Source organism: Pelodiscus sinensis, chromosome 2 (assembly GCF_049634645.1).
Source record: "Pelodiscus sinensis isolate JC-2024 chromosome 2, ASM4963464v1, whole genome shotgun sequence".
NCBI lineage: Eukaryota > Metazoa > Chordata > Testudines > Trionychidae > Pelodiscus > Pelodiscus sinensis.
Genome location: NC_134712.1, coordinates 33,161,422 through 33,178,011, shown reverse-complemented (window position 1 = coordinate 33,178,011; position 16,590 = coordinate 33,161,422). Strand labels below are relative to the sequence as shown.

At 40.8% G+C, this 16,590-nt stretch overlaps 1 protein-coding gene across 1 annotated transcript in view; it reads left to right on the top strand.

Annotated features, from left to right (window-relative positions):
- RIMS2 (regulating synaptic membrane exocytosis 2) overlaps positions 1-16,590 on the top strand; it is a 517,795-nt gene that overhangs the window by 164,075 nt on the left and 337,130 nt on the right. The window contains exon 3 of the mRNA XM_075920242.1: positions 6,394-6,461. Within this exon, the coding sequence (XP_075776357.1) occupies positions 6,394-6,461 (68 nt within the window). The remainder of the gene's footprint in view (positions 1-6,393; positions 6,462-16,590) is intronic.

The window sequence follows — 16,590 nt, the reverse complement described above, 5'->3', positions numbered from 1 at the left end:
TGCCCCAGTGATTTAAAAGGGACTAGAGGGGTTCCCAGCTGCTGTTGTGAAGATAGGCCTATTTAAATCACCCTGGCTCCTGGACACTAGCCCCTTTTGCCCCCCAATCAGGAGCCCTGTTCATGCTGCATGTTCTCTGGCATGTTCATAAGTCAAAGCCAGGATTCAGTGCCTAGAATTTTAACACCATGCTTTGTCCAAAATCTTCAGTGTTTAATGTTAAGTACCTCTAAGGATAGGTAAATCTAAGGTTAGGCTATAAATGAAAGTGGCCTGGTTTTCTGAAGTGTTCAATATATTCAGCTCCCTATGAAACTCTTTGGAACAACAGGTGCTCAGAACCTTTGAACACAAGGCAGTTTTATTTAAAGGCTTACGTCTGGATTGAGGAGTCTAAATTTAGGCACCTGAATTAGAAAACTATTGACCTGAGTCTCGATATGGAGCACAACAGTTATATAGATAGTAGAAGTAATAATTGCTTTGAAAAAAAGTGTAATTTATTATACATATAGTTCATACACTAAAGAGTCTTAAGTCCTCATCAGAGTTATTTAATTAATTTCCCTTTCATATTGAAATTCTCTTTTGAATGTATGTCCAAACAGGGAATTAGAGGATATATCTATGGCTAGAAGTAGTCTTGCTATGTATTAAGAAGAAGAATATTAATTTCTAGAGAGCCCTAACTATATATTAATATGGTATGGATGAAATTTTCCAGTAGTCATTGCTGACACAACACTGCTTGTCTTGCAGCCCCATCAGAAGGGTGCAAATGTAAGCCAATAGTGAATGCTTTAGAAAATTCCACCCTACATAGTTACTCAGGAAATAATGTAGGTAGAATATAGTGGGTGCTCTTATGAAAATTCATTTTTTTCTTTTTTTACAGTTAAGGAGCTTTCAGTTTTAGCTGTATTCCCATTTTTGGGAATACCAGAATTATTGTAAATATCTTATTAAATAGTAATAAATTTAAAATGTTTTTAGGTAATTTAAAACTAATTTACATGAATATAGAATCAAAGATATGTAGGGCTGGAAGCTCTTGAAGAGCTTGAGTGGTTATCAAGTCCAGCCTTCTGTCCAGCCTTCTGTGCTATGGCAGGATCAGATAGACTTATACCATCTCTGACAGGTGTTTGACCATCCTGTTGTTAAAAACCTCCAATGATAGGGATTACACAATCTCCCTTAGAAACCTGTTGCAGAGAACTTAACTATTATAGCTGGAACATTTTTCCTGGTAACTGATATGGCTGCACAATGATTAAGCCCATTGTTTCTTATCCCATAACCAGTGGACACAAGGAAGAATTAAATCCCAACTTCTTTATAACAACCTTTTGCATATTTGAAGAATGTTATCAAGTCCCTCCTGTATCTTTACTCACAACGTCATATGTTCCGTTCATTTACTCGTTCCTCTGTAGTTAGGTTTTCTAAACCTTTTGTAGTCTTTATTCTTCTCCTCTGGAATCTCTCCAATTTATTCACATCTTTCCTAAAATGTGGCACCCAGAACTGTACACAGTACTACAGCTGAGACCTCACACATGACAAATGGGGGAGGGAGAGAGTTACAACCGGTGTTTTATATATAACACCTGTGTTAAGACACCTCAGAATGACATTAGCATTTTTCTCAGTTATGCCACATTGTCTCAACAGTAATTACCACCTTTCCAATTATTCCCCACTTTGTAGAGAAATGCTTTGCACTTGTCTTTACTGAATTTCATCTTACTGAATTCAGACTAATTCTCCAATTTGTCCAGAGCATTTTGAATTCTTATTCTCCCCTCCAAGGTGCTTGTAGTTCCCTCCTCTCATCCCCAGATTAGCATCATCTGCAAATTTTATATGCATACTCTCCACTCCCTTATCCAAGTAATTAATTAAAATATTGAACAGTACCAGACCCAGGACTGACCCCAATGAAACCAAGATATATCCTCCTACTTTGGCAGAAAACCACTGAAAACTAATCTTTGAATATAATCTTTCAACCAGTAGTGCACTTTATAGTAATATCATCTGGAACATATTTCCATAGTTTGCTTAAAAGAATGTTATAGGGCATTGTGTCAAAAGTCTTACTAAAATCAAGATATACCAAGTCTACTGTTTCACTCGCCCCACTTCTCTCTTCTCTACTAGGTCAGTCACCTTGTCAAAGAAGGAAAGAAATTAGGTTATTTTGGCATGATTGTTCTTGACAAAACCATGTTGTTATTCCTTATAACCCTATTATCCTCCAGATTCTGTACAAAAATGATTGCTTAATAATTTGTTCAAATATCTTTCCAGGTGTTAAAGTCAGGCTGACTGATCTATGATTCTCCAGGTTGTCTTTGTTCCCTTTTTAAAGACAAGTACTATATTTACTCTTCTTCAATCTTTTGGGACATCACTCATCTTCAAGGAACTCTCAAACATAGCTGATAAATGTTCTGAGAATGCTTTAGCTAGTTCCTTAAGTACCCCAGGATAAAATTCATTAGGTCCTGCTGACACAAATACATCTAAATTATCTAAAGCTTCTTTAACTTGTTCTTTCCCTATTTTGACTGCATTCCTTCCCTGTTGTTAATAATTGTACTGAGTGTCTGGCAAGCATTGATCATTTAATAGTGAAGACTGAAGCAAAACAGTCATTAAACACCTTAGCTTTACTTATGTCATCAATTATTAGCTCTCCTTTACCAAGTAGAGGAGCTATGCTTTCCTTCATTTTTCTCTTTCTCTTAATATTTTAAAGAAACTCTTATTGGCTTTTGTGTGCCTTACTAAATGTAATTTTATATCTTTGCCTTTCTGATTTTATACCTACATGCTTGAGCTGCTATTTTATTCTCCTGAGAAATTGTCCATGTTTCGAAGTTTTGTTGGCTTCTTTTTTGATTTTCAGGTCATTAAAGTGCTCTTTCTGGAGCTATATTGGTCTTCTTCTGTTCTTCCTATGATAGAAGACTGGCTTCCTAAGATATACAGATGGCTTTGAAGAAATCCTTTCATGGCAGGGTCTAATCCCATTTTCAGTTAAATCAAGCAAAATTCCAGTTGATTTGAGTGACTGCAGGCTCAGACCTTTAAATAATATGTAAAGTTACAAATACTTTCATAAGATTTGTTTTCAATGTGAGTTAAATTTTATGAAATTAAAGAAAACTTCACATGCTAAACTATGTCACCATAACATCAAGGATCAAGCTTAACTTGCAACTCACCTCTGAGTAATGACTGCAAGAGTAGCCCCCATATATTCAACAGTCTTGTTGCTTTAAGTGCAGTTTCACTTTGACCTTAACCACCATTTGCATCTCTGTAATGTATGTGTTAGTTAAACAGACTTATCTGGACTTTCAGGTTTCAGGTTACATCTGTAAGATTGTCAGTTAGAACTGAACCCCACTCCCATGATCTTTCTTATTTATAATTTGAGCAAATGAGATTGGAAATTGATGAGGATCTTAAATATAACCAGAAATACTGGTCCAACTGATTTAAAATATTTTCCAGTGAATCTCAGAATAATGGGGGATATTATATATGCTATATGGACTGTATAATGAATAGACAGTAGGCTGTGTTAAGAAGAGATTTTCATATTTTCCTCCTGAATTTTGTCCTATTCAGATCTTAAAACCAACTCTTAAGCGGGTTTTTGTTTGTTTGTTTGTTTTTTAAATGTGAAGACGTTTGCACATCTTAGGGACTGATGCTGAAGTGTGAGGGTAAATGTCAAACTTTCTGTTTTTCATGCAGTGTTTATTGTGTACTAGGGAGTTATATACTTCAAAACTTGAGCAGGCTGAGCTTGTTGCACATGCCTGCTGATCCTTTCATTATTTCGTTCTACTATATGATCTCTGTGTATGCCAGTCTCCCATCTCCTCCTTTTCAGGGACTCCCTGCTAGTCCCTCCAGTCATTTCTCTGTCAGATTCTCTGTGTACTTCTCATCTTCCATAATAGGTTCCTCCATTATCTCCCCCCAAAACAGTACACTGGGTCACCTCCATTCTCATTTCTTCCCATGCTCTCTAATCGCCTCCATGACAAGAGCTCTGTTTTCCCCATTCCTTCCTCCTGCCAAACAAGGATCTCTCATTGCTCCCCCCCAAACCAAGATTGGTATGTGCCCCTCTTCCTCTTTTCTTCCCTGGCCCCCATTCCACTCTCCCCCCCATACCAGTGTTCTCCAATCCCCAGGGGTTCTCATTCCCTCCCCACATTAAATTGCATACCAAGATACCCATTGTACAGTCCATCCCACGAGTTGCTTACAATCCTATTTTCCTCAGTCCACCATGTCCCTCATACCAGGATCTCTGTTTTTTCCTCCACCCATGATTTTGTGTACTTCTGTTTCTCCATCCACCTAATGTAGCATCCTTTATTCTGCTCCCTGGATATCAGACTCCCCTGTTCTCTTCTTTGGGTTGTGTGCCACCTGTGCTCCTCTTCTCCTTTTCTCCTGCTGTTATTCTTCTTTCTGTCTGGGAGAGAAGTCATTCTACCTGTCAATACGTGGTGCTATTAACAGGAATCACCAGAGATAAACAGTGGTATTGTTTGCTGGAAGCCATAACAGGTATTATCTACCAGTTCTTCGAAGTTGTACTAGAGATTTTGTGGCTCCGAAGAGCTCTCTGGGGCTCCATTTTTCTTCCATTATCCCACTTCTGGTTTTCAGATTTTCATAAAAATTAATGAAATTTTGACTGTTGATGCCTACAACATTCCCAGAATGTTGACTGAATGAATTGTTCAAAAATACAGATAGGGAAATTCCACTAAGTTGAGTGTAAGGCCTTTGGAAGCTCAGCTAATAGCCACACTGAGAATTAAACCCTATCACACTGCAAAACCATGAATTGTGTAGCATAATTCTCTGAAGTCTGTATCTGTGCATTCCATATCAAAGGTGTTTTGGTCAGTGGATCAAAGTGTTATCAGACTCACTGGTCATACTCTTCCCTGTCACCTGATGTGGCCACAGAGGCCATCATCCAGCTGTACTCTGTGCTGGCCTGGGGGCAGCAAGTCTGCCACCGGCACTCCCTGGATCCAGCTTAGGGGCTGAAGGGGGGAGGCATGCAGGCCTCCTGCTGGTGCTCCCTTGCTCTGATCTGGGGTAGTGGTGGCTGCACTGCGGCTGGCAGTGGCTTTCTGCTGGGGCACTTGCTGCCCAACTATAATCATTCCACAGTATAACTCCCTTCTACCAGACCCCTCTTTTTCCATTTTATGAGAAACAATTGAACTCCAGGCATATCTCATTGTCCTGGCACAACCAGACCCTAATCTTGCTTTATGTTAGGGTAAGAGGAAGCTTCATACCAAATTTCATGGTCCTAGCTCTTATCATTTAGGAGGAGTTCTTGAACAAACAGACTCACGGACAGATAGACAGACAGATGCACATTTCTAAAATCTATAGATAGATGACACTTACGGTTCTAGAATACAAGGAAAATGTTATAAGGCCAAAAGACATGGGTGTATTCTATAATTTACAGGACCTATATAAAAGGGAAAATATTTATATAGCGCAGAACCATTTATTATAACCCCTTTTTATTGACAACAGCATTAATCCTTGGGAACAACTGTTCAATAGCATTAGTGTCTCTCTATTTATCTAATAAATCAAATTTCTGGTATAAAATTTAGATGTATATGGTGTGAAAATATTTTAAAATGTATCAAAATACAGTCCATTGATTCCATATTTAAGATAATAATACAACAATAATAATTTTGCCTGCATTAATTAATTAATGTTCATTTTTATGAATTTATGCAAAGTTAATATCAGTCAATTCTAAAAGTTTCATATTTTTATTTTTCTTAATGATCTATCATCTCTTGACAGGTGTTTCAACATTCTGAAGTTGGCACTTCACTGTTTACATAGTTTATTATAGCTGCCAGAGAACAATTATTTTGATCAGAAAAGGCAAGAGGGCCTTCAAGCTAGACAAATGCATTATTAGGTTAAGATTGACAAAGATGATACAAGTTACACTTAGTGCAGTCAGTTTCCAAAAAGTTTCTAATGTATACACAATAAGGTGTCACATGTTTCTGTGATATTTGTAGATATTTTTGTAAGATCGTCAAAGTACTGTTAATAGAATTAAATCACTTTTTTATATTTTCATATGTTGAATATGTATACAGACACACAGTCTTCCACGTTCCATGTATTCCATTGATGCAGAGTCTCAACTTTCTCTTGAAAACATTCCAGCAAGTGTTACAGTCAAAGGTTATGAGTCAGTCAGGATAACCACAATTTTTAAAAAGTTTTTATTATATCTGTGTCTGTCCTTTCTTCCGCTTTTCCTTTACTTGCACTATCTTGTCTGTCTGATTCTCACAGGAGACATGGATTACAACTGGGTGGACCATACGTCTTGGCATAGCAGTGAGGCATCCCCAATGTCTTTGGTGAGACATGTGGAGCCTTACCATTCAGTTTACTTTATCATTTCACTTTTCCTTTGTTTTATTTACACCTTTGCATGTTTTCTTTTTTGTATCCCTTTTTTTATCCCACACTTGTAGGGGACAGTCAAAGGGGAAAAAGAAAAACTAGTGAGCAGGCAGTTTTTTCGGACTCTAACACCTTATCTGAGAGACAAAAGAAAATGGTGTGCTTTGGAGGCCACTCTTTGGAAGAGGACTTGGAATGGCCAGAGCCTCAAGTTAAAGACTCTGGGGTAGATACGTGTAGTAGCACAACTTTAAATGAGGAGCATAGCCATAGCGAGAAGGTACTGAGCTTGTGGAGCTTACATTTTAAACTTCTCATTTGGTCTTCGTGTGCTCTGTGTCACTCATTAAAACAGTGCATTTAATAAAAAGATAGGGTGTTTTTAGAGACAATGTAGCATTTCTTAAGGTGCAGAAAAGAAAAACAAAACTAAAAATCCCCCCTTACTTTGTCATTTTTACTATTTGGTAGCATAAGAAAAAATATTCAGGCACAAAGGAAAGTTTGGTCTTATGGTCACATGCTAGTACTTGGTGATGTTATCTGCAATTATAAAGTAATTAACAATGAGGATTCTGTTGAATTGGCTGATATGATTTCCTGCATATGTGCTCCTGGGACTAAAATAAGTTAATAGTTTAAATCCCAGGTTAAAAAAGAGAGAAAAATTGGTCGATTTGCACAGAAAATTGTTTTTCTTTTTTCCCTTTCACTGTCATGTTTGTTCTTTTGTTGTCATGCCATTTTTTGTTTGAGTATTGTATAGTATTAGAGTCTTTGCCATTTGCTTTGATAATTATTAGTTTTGCCTTTTGTTTGTGGGGATCGTGATAAATCTTTGTAGAGTTATTAGATGTAATTGGAGGGGAAAAGTTGTACTGTGCCAGTTAATTTTGCATGGAAAGAAGCATGAAACTAGTGTATAGTTGCCAAAAAGTACTATGATTACACCAAATAAGTGATAAGTTTGTTTACAGTTTTCCTTAATATGTTATAATATACAGTAATAATACATGTGTGTATGTATCTATATCTATATCTATATATTCACACACACATACACATGGTAGTGGGATGATGGAATACTCAGACTCAGTGCTGACTATGTTTATTATGTATGAACTATTAGAAATGCTAATATTATTTCAATAAACACTACATTAGAAAGGGGAGCTAACACATAATATCTTTACATTTAATTTGATCTTTTGATAATTTTAGAGCACTGAGAGAATATAAAGGAATCTGAAAAACCTTACATACTCACAGAGAGGAAAACTGAGATGTTTAGAAAGGTGAAAAATAGTAGGTCTGAGCCTCAGTGTATCAGGCTTGAGTTCTGAGTTTTACAATGGAACCTCGGAGTTATGAACACCAGAGTTACGAACTGACCAGTCAACCACACACCTCATTTGGAACTAGAAGTATGCAGTCTAGTGGAAGCAGAAGCAGACAAACAAAATCAACTACAGTACAGTAGTGTGTTAAATGTAAATTGCTAAAAAAATTAATGGGATTTTTTTTTTTAATTTGACAAGGTAAGAAAACTGTTTCCATGCTTTTATTCATTTAAATTAAGAAGGTTGGAAGCAGCATTTTTCTTCTTCATAGTGAAGTTTCAAAGTTGTATTACATTAATGTTCAGTTGTAAACTTTTTAAAGAACAACCTAGCATTTTATTAAGAGTTACGAACAGCCTCCATTTCCATAGTTTTAGTCAGCAGGGTCAACAGCCACTGTGGACCCTGGGGTAAGTTACCCAGGTGCAGGGCTGAGGGCAGTCAGCCCTTAGTGCCACTCACATCACAGTGTCTTTCCCCCACCCCCTAGCTCTCAGAGACTTGTGGAGCATGTGGCACTGCTCTTGAGTATCAATTCAAAGAGGCCCCTGCTGTCGCAGTAGCAGCAGCGGCAGCTAGGAGCCTCAGACCCCTTTGACTTGCCAGGCCCTGGGGCAATTGCTCCCTTTCCTTCCCCCCTCTCCTGTAAGTGCATTTAGTAACTCTGAGGTTCTTCTGTGCTTCATATTCAGCATCAGGATTAAATGTAATCACATATATCAAAGATCTGTTCTTTTCTATTGTGTACAAAAAAGACCAGGTAGGCGATATAATATCTTTTATTTGACTGACTTCTGCTGGTGGAAGGGACAAGCTTCTGAGCATCAAACAACTCTTCTTCAGGTCTAGGGTATGAAACCAGAGATCCCAAGCTATATATAAGGTTGGACAGATTGTTAAACATAAGGGCTATGTCTCCACTGCTCCCATTTTGCACAAAAATATGCAAATGAGGTGAAGCATGGAATATCGTTTCACCTCATTTGCATAATTAATTAGTCTCTATTTTTGCGCCAAACCCCCCTCTTGTGCAAGAGCTGTGTAGACGGCTCCTTTTTGCGCCAAAGCCTCTTGCGCAAAAACAGAGCCTAATTTATTATGCAAATGAAGGGATATTCCACGCTTTGCCTCATTTGCATATTTTTTCCACAAAATGGGGGCATTGTAGACATAGCCGTTGGGTTCAGACAAGGTGTAGGAGATCACTTAAAATGAAATGGGCGATTTTCACCTCTGCACTTGGAGGCCACGGGAGGCACAGTAGGCAGCAGGGTCTATTGCAAATTGTTGTAATGGGACATAAAGTTAGTGTTAAAGCCATGGTTTTTAGTGTCCAGCAGAATTATGAATTTAAGCTTTCAGCCTTGCCCTTTGAGGTGTTATGAGGTTTCCTCAGAGGATGAGGTCAGATATCGAATTATTGCTTTGTGAAAACTGTTGATCTACAAGCACATTTTCATGTGTAAGTTCATTTGATAATGAAATGATTGTCTAGTTTTATTACTCAGGGTTTTTACAATCCAAAATAGTAGTAACTTTACTGTTACTCAAGGAGGTGTCAGGAATAAATCAGTGGGATACAGCTCATCCATCTGATAAACAATTAGCACAGTCCAAGTGCTTTTACCTCATCTTTTATAGCTAATCTCAAACAAAATACATCAGATACAATGACTCCTAGTGAGTCACCCATTTTCCTAATTTCAGCAAAATACTCATTATCTCTTAACCATCAAAATGTTTGGTGTCATAAACACATGGAGCACTTAAAACTAAGATCTCACTTACTTGGTTCCATATTTGTAATACTGTATATTAATCTTCTGTCCCATCCCCCTATTTCGATAGCAAAGCTGCAAACATATAGCTATTTGGCCTTGCCTCTCAGGACTTAAGATGTTCCTAGCTTATGTGATGATTGGCTTGTTAGTGGCAGTGACTGAACATACAGAATTGTTGATTGAAGTACTGTTTCATCTGGGGTAAATATAGGAATGCCAAATTCTTGAGTAAGACTCATCTCCTTGGAGATTATCTATCTTTAACATTAAGAACTTCACAAACTTACACAAATTCAATGTCTTATAAGAGAGACTCAGCATAGGCTCAATGCTCTTTACTGATACTGAGCAATAATTTTCTTGCTGACACTCTGTTTTCATCCCTGAATATGCCTCATTATAGAGCAGACCTCATGTAAGTTCCAGGGCAAGGAAAAATGTGGGCTTTGTAACTGATTATTCTTCCTTTGAATGCAGCATGTCAACACCAGGAACAAAACATTACTATCTAAAATACAAGATTCACCACAATTGGTACTAAATACAGATTTAAAATCCCTGTTTCCATGAGGGACCATCCCACCACTGTCTGCTTACTATTTATATTCCAATTTTTTGCTAATCCTCTCAATTACTTATTTAATATCACTAGTAGAATGATGGACTGTGACTGTAATCTTACATGCCTCCTGTTTAGTAGCATGTAAATAATTCTTCACAAGCTGATGCTGAAGCAATATCTGTACAAATAGTTAAATTCATTCCAATGGGTGCAAGTATTATATTTGAACACAAAGTGTATTTCACTTTTAATTTGCTATATTTCAATTCAAGCATTGAAGTTTAAAATCACAACCTTCAATAACTACAATATGGCAAAATCATCTGTTTCGATGAGGTTCATGAGATACATCATGTACATAATTATGATAATTGGGCACCAACTTCTAAGACCTATACAATTATCACCCATATACACAATCACAGATTAATTTACAAATGGATGAATAGCATAATGACATTTTCCATCTATCATTTCTAAACATACATCCTGTGACTGCAAAGTATTTGTGGTCCCAGGGACAACTGGTGAGGTCAGGCATAGCGGGGGGAGAGGGAGCACTGGCCACATGACACTGCCCCTCCAGCCTGGGGAAGGGCCAGGAAAACCCCGTCTGTCCCCTAGGCCCTGCTTTTCCCCGTCCTTGCTCTGTCCCGCCCTGCCTCTTCTCCCAACCGATGCGGCCCAGGGCACTGCAGGACACTGAGGCTGTGTCTAGACTACATGCCTCTGTCGGCAGAGGCATGTAGATTAGACACATAGGCAAAGGCAAATGAAGCCACGATTTAAATGATCGCGGCTTCATTTACATTTACATGGCTGCCGCGCTGAGCCGACAAATAGCTGATCAGATAGTCTGGACGCTCCCCTGCCGACATCAAAGCCCTTTGTTGGCAGCCCCGTTATTCCTCGTGGAATGAGGTTTACCGGGGCTGCCGACAAAGGGCTTTGATGTCGACAGGGGGAACGTCCAGACTAGCGCACAAGCCGACAAACAGCTGATCAGCTGTTTGTTGGCTCAGCGCGGCAGCCATGTAAATGTAAATAAAGCCGCGATCATTTAAATCGCGGCTTCATTTGCATTTGCCAAAACAACAAATCTACATGGCTCCGTCGACGGAGCCTGAGTGTGAAGTCCTCGCATACTTAGGCTGCATCTAGACTGCAGGCTTCTTTTGGAAGAAGCTTTCCCAGGAGAGAGCTTCCAAAAAAATTTCTTCTGAAAGAGAGCGTCTACACAGCAAAAACGCATCGAAAAAGCAATCTGCTTTTTCGAAAGATTGTATGCGCACTGAATGGACACTATCTCGCATTTAAGCTTTGATTATTATGGAGGGAGTGGTCACCAGGGCACCTGTGCTTTTTCCTCTTTCCTCTTCTTTCGAAATAACTCCTTCTCCGTCCACACATGCCTTTTTCTGAAAGAGCTCTTTTGCAAAAAGGCTTCTTCCTCATAGAAAGAGATTTTCCAGTATTGGAGAAACCCCTTTGTTCTTTCAATTTTGGTTGAAAGAACATGATTGCAGTGTGGATGTAAATGAAGTTTTTTGAAAAAGCTCTGTAGTGTAGATATAGCCTCACTGGTAGTGGTGGGAGAAGCAGAGTAACACAGCCCCAGCTCACTCTGATCCCAATGTTGCTCCACTTCCTGATGGCAATTGCAGAGGCAGTCCTGCCCTTTCCCTGATGGACACACCAGGAGAGCAGAGAGAGCTGGGGCCACATTGCTTCCCTTTGCCCACTGCTGCCTGTGAGTGTAGGTGCATCAGACCACTGTTATGGGCACAAGCCAGTTCCCATCCCCGCTGCTACTACCCCTAATGTCCAGAGGCTCTGGCCTGGCCAGATGTTAGCTGGCATCTTGCCACTTCTGCCCACAGCTTTTGGGATGTATGTGCATGTGACCCTTAGTGACCCCCACATACCGCCCCTGTGTAGTACATTCATACCCAATTTCAGGTTTTTCTAAGCAGATTAGCAGTTCCAACCCAGACCTCTTTTGTTACCTATAACCTATGACCCATGGGCTCCATCACTATAGGATTAGGATTAAGGCCCAGCACTACAAAGGGAGAAGCCCACCTTATTTCTGCTTCTGAATTCAATAATACAAATACATTAATCTCGCCAGATCTTTTATCGTAGGTAAAATTCACCATTTTCCACCATAGTAAATCCCTCTCAGTAGATGGAATTTTTCAAAATAATGCTCTTATTTTCACTTATCATCTCAAATCATATCCAATAGAGTGTCATTTTTTCACATCAGTATTTGTATGCATTCCAGGGCTAAGGAGGGCACCAGAAGGGTGCAAGGGGTGGAGATCGCCTTTTTCTTGCGATTGCTCCCATTCATCTGATATATATGCCACCCCATCCTGTATTGAGCATTAGCGATCTAAAGATGCCCTCAGGGATGTTGCTAAACCCTTTAGACGGTGCTCCACTGAATTTCTTTTATTCACAATCATTTCCACCTTTATAGAATTAAGAACATCTAACCTTGTGCCAAAATGTTCCCAGAATGTACCTTTTTATTCAGTTCTTGCATGGTCTGGGGACATCGTGAAGATTAATGCAATTTTTCAGTGCTCATAGAATGGTTTGAAAAACTTTCAAAATGGGTTCTATTGCCAAGATATTTGCTAAAATGAGGCCCACAGTAATCTTTTTCAGGGTGTGGGTTGGATCAATCACCAATTAGTTTTTTTCATTGTTTTGAACTGCATATGCTCTGATCAAATTAATTACAGGTGGTTCCAGAGTCCACATTTCTTTTCCTTTTATTCCATGGGGTCCTTGAAGGAGCCATTTTCCTGTCATATTGGGCCGCATATTAATAACCATTTTATTAAGGCACTATTTAACTTTATTAGCTAATCATCCTTTGTCCCTGTTAAAAATTTCTTCAGGCTTCCAAGGTTGGGATGTGAACTGGTAACCAGGTACCTGGTAAGCAACACCTTTAACTGTTTCTTGGGAGCAATCCTCCACCTGTGGCAACTGCCAGCTTCCAGTATTTTTCTGCAATTGCCAGGACTTCTGGGGGACTACATGGGCCATTCCAATTCTTCAGATTCTATTTTACCTATCACATTTTATTTTATTCTTGACCCATGCCTCCCAGTATTTTTCTGCAATTGCCAGAAAATGGGTAGAGGGCTGCTAGCCTGCAGCTTGCTGATATCTCCACTGGTTCCCAGGATGAGCCAGGAGGCATTTCCCATAGGACCCTGTTAGCAAAATGAACTAGCAGTCTTAATTCTCTCAAAACGTCAATCCCAGAATCCCTTCTCTTTCCAAATCCGTTAAGCCAAATTGCCCTTTTATTTCCCTTCTTTTCTACCCAATACAGTATGTGCCTGCAAAAGGGAACAATACTCTATACCACATTAAATCCTTGTAAGATTTTAACTCCAGCTGGATACTCAAACAGGGTGTAATTCTGAAATAAGTGGCAGCTGTATCTAACAACAAATTCTGTCTGAATGCCCCTCCTTCAAACTGCACATACTCTTTGAAGCTTGCACATCCAACAGTGTCCAAATCAGGCAATCTAGTCCAGTCTTCCAAAGCACGGTAACAGGAGGCACCCTTGGGGTCTTCCCTTTGTGCTCAGCAAGTCTTAACAAAAATTACAAGGTGGAAAATTCATCTATCTTTTCTTCTGTTTCAATCTGCAGACTTCCTGTTCTAGCTTTTCATTCACTCTCTCTCTCTCTCTCTCTCTCTCTCTCTCTCTCACTATCACACACTTGCTTTTGCATTGCCACTGTCTCAGTCTGGAGAGTCAGGCTGGTTATTTTTGTCTTACTCAGTTTTATCTTTCTCTAATTTCTCCACTTTTGTCTTTAACTGATTTATCTCTTTACCATCATTACCATCTGCCTAATGAGCTGCAGGAATTCTCTGGACTTCTAAAGCTCCCAGGCTTCCAAAGACAATTACTATGCTGTTGTACAAAATTAGTCAAGCTGTTTCCCAAAATCATTTCCAGTTGTTCTCTTTTTCTAGATATTCCCTTTCCTTTCGACATAATCCCTTGACCAGGCTGCCATCTTGAGGCACTGACCCAGTAATGAAATATAATAATAAATTGGCTCATGGACCACAGAACAGAGAAATTCCAAGTTGCTACCCTGCCCTTCATCCTCTCTTCTTGCCCAGGACAGCAAACTGTTTGTATCAATCACTCTTTTCCTTTTTATCGCTCTGAGAAAATGGCTTGCCAGATTTTTCACCCAGGATTTTCAGAACATAAAGTAGTGGCAATTTGACTGTTTCTCTTCAGACAGTGTCAGAAATAATCAATGGAGGCACAGCTCATCTGTGTGACAAATAATTGATACAAGCAGAGTGCGTTCACCTAATCTTTTATAACTAACCTCAAACAAAGCACATTTTCTATAGTAACTTCTAAGGATCACCATAGTAACTTCTACTGGGTCACTACTTTTTCTAATTTCAGCAAAATTCTTTATCTCTTATCATCAAAACATTCCTAATCATAACACCATGCTGAGGTACAGGCAGTCCCCGGGTTACATACAAGATAGGGACTGTAGGTTTGTTCTTAAGTTGAATCTGTATGTAAGTCGGAACTGGCGTCCATATTCAGCCGCTGCTGAAACTGACCGCCAGTTCTGACTTACATACAGATTCAACTTAAGAACCCCAAGCTTCCCCAAGTCAGCTGCTGCTGAAACTGATGAGCGCTGATTCCAGGAAGCCTGGGGCAGAGCAACTCTGCCTCAGGCTTCCTGTAGTCAGCGCTGGTCAGTTTCAGCAGCGGCTGACTTGGGGACGCCTGGGGCAGAGCAGCTGGGGTGCTGCTGGGTTGCTCCAGTAGCACCGCTCCTCAGCGCTACTGGACCAACCCAGCAGCACCCCAGCTGCTCTGCCCCAGGCGTCCTGATTCAGCCACTGCTGAAACTGACCAGCAGCGGCTGAATCAGGACCTGGGGCAGAGCAGCTGGGGTGCTGCCGGGTTGGTCCAGTAGTGCCCAGAGCGGGTGCTGCAGGACCAATCCGCAGCGCCCCAGCTGCTCTGCTCCAGGGTCCAAAACAAAAACCTGGTCTTCTGGGGGGAGGGGGCACTATCCGCGCCCCTCCCCCCCAGCAGACCAGGGACATGAGGAGCAGAACAGCAGCGGCAGTGGGGTGCCGCGCCTCTGAGGCTTTGCTCTGGCAAAGTCTCAGAGGCGCGGGACCCCCCCCCCCCACGGCTGCGGCTTCAGTCCCGGTGCCTGTGGTCTGCTGGGGACCGTCCCCAGCAGACCACAGACACCGGGCCTCAAGCGGCAGCAGCGAGCGGGTTCCCGCGCTTCTGAGGCTTCTGCTGCTTGAGACCCGGTGCCTGTGGTCTGCTGGGGACGGTCCCCAGCAGACCACAGGCACCGGGTCTCAAGCGGCAGCAGCGGCAGTTCCCCGCGCTTCTGAGGCTTTGCTATGGCAAAGCCTCAGAAGCGCGGGAACCCACCCGGTGCCCCTGGTCTGCTGGAGACGGTCTCCAGCAGACCAGGGGCACCGCAGCAGCTTACGAACGGGGCTTTCTCGCCCCGCAGCTCGCAGGTAGCAATCCACTACTTCGACCTCCGGGGTGAGAAAGCCCGGTTCGTAAGTGCGGATCCGACGTAAGTCGGATCCGCGTAAGTCGGGGACTGCCTGTATTTAAAATCAAGGTTGCTAGTCACTCACTCTCTTCCATACTTATTTATTAACTTTCTAATACACCTCCCATTCTGAAAACAAAGCTGCAGATTTGCAACTGTGTGGTCTTGCCTCCCAGGGACTAAGATTTTTCTTGCTATATGATATTTGGTTTTTAGTGGAAGAGGCTAAACATACAGAATTACTGACTGCATTACTGTCCCATTTGGGGTACATGCGGGAATGACAAATTCTGGGTCTCAAAGGTGTTGCCATGTTAGTCTGTAACTTAAAAAACTGAAAAAACAACCAATGGTCCTGCAGCTTTCTGAAGAAGTGGGGTGTGCCCATGAAAGCTCATGATACTAGCTATGTTTTTTGTTTGTCTCTAAGGTGCTGCAGGACCATTCATTGGTTTTTTAAATTCTGGGGTAACAGTTTTACCCACATAGATGTTGATGTGGCATTTGATGTGCAGAATGTGGTACCCCACATATTATAATAGGCAAGTGTAGGAGCCATGGATCTTGAAAGGTGGGTTGGGAGAGAGTGTTGATGATTGTAGAGATGGAGATACGGCTATGGGTTTTAAATCTGTTGTTTCAGCACAGTCTGTTTTGAGTTGATGTGTCCTGGTCTGTGGAGAGATTGTGTCTTTTGATGAGGTTGGTGAGATTAGGTTTCTGTTTGAAGGATACAAGAAAGGGGCTGGGAAAGATTTTGTTCAGGATGGGTCCTCATCAAATCTCAC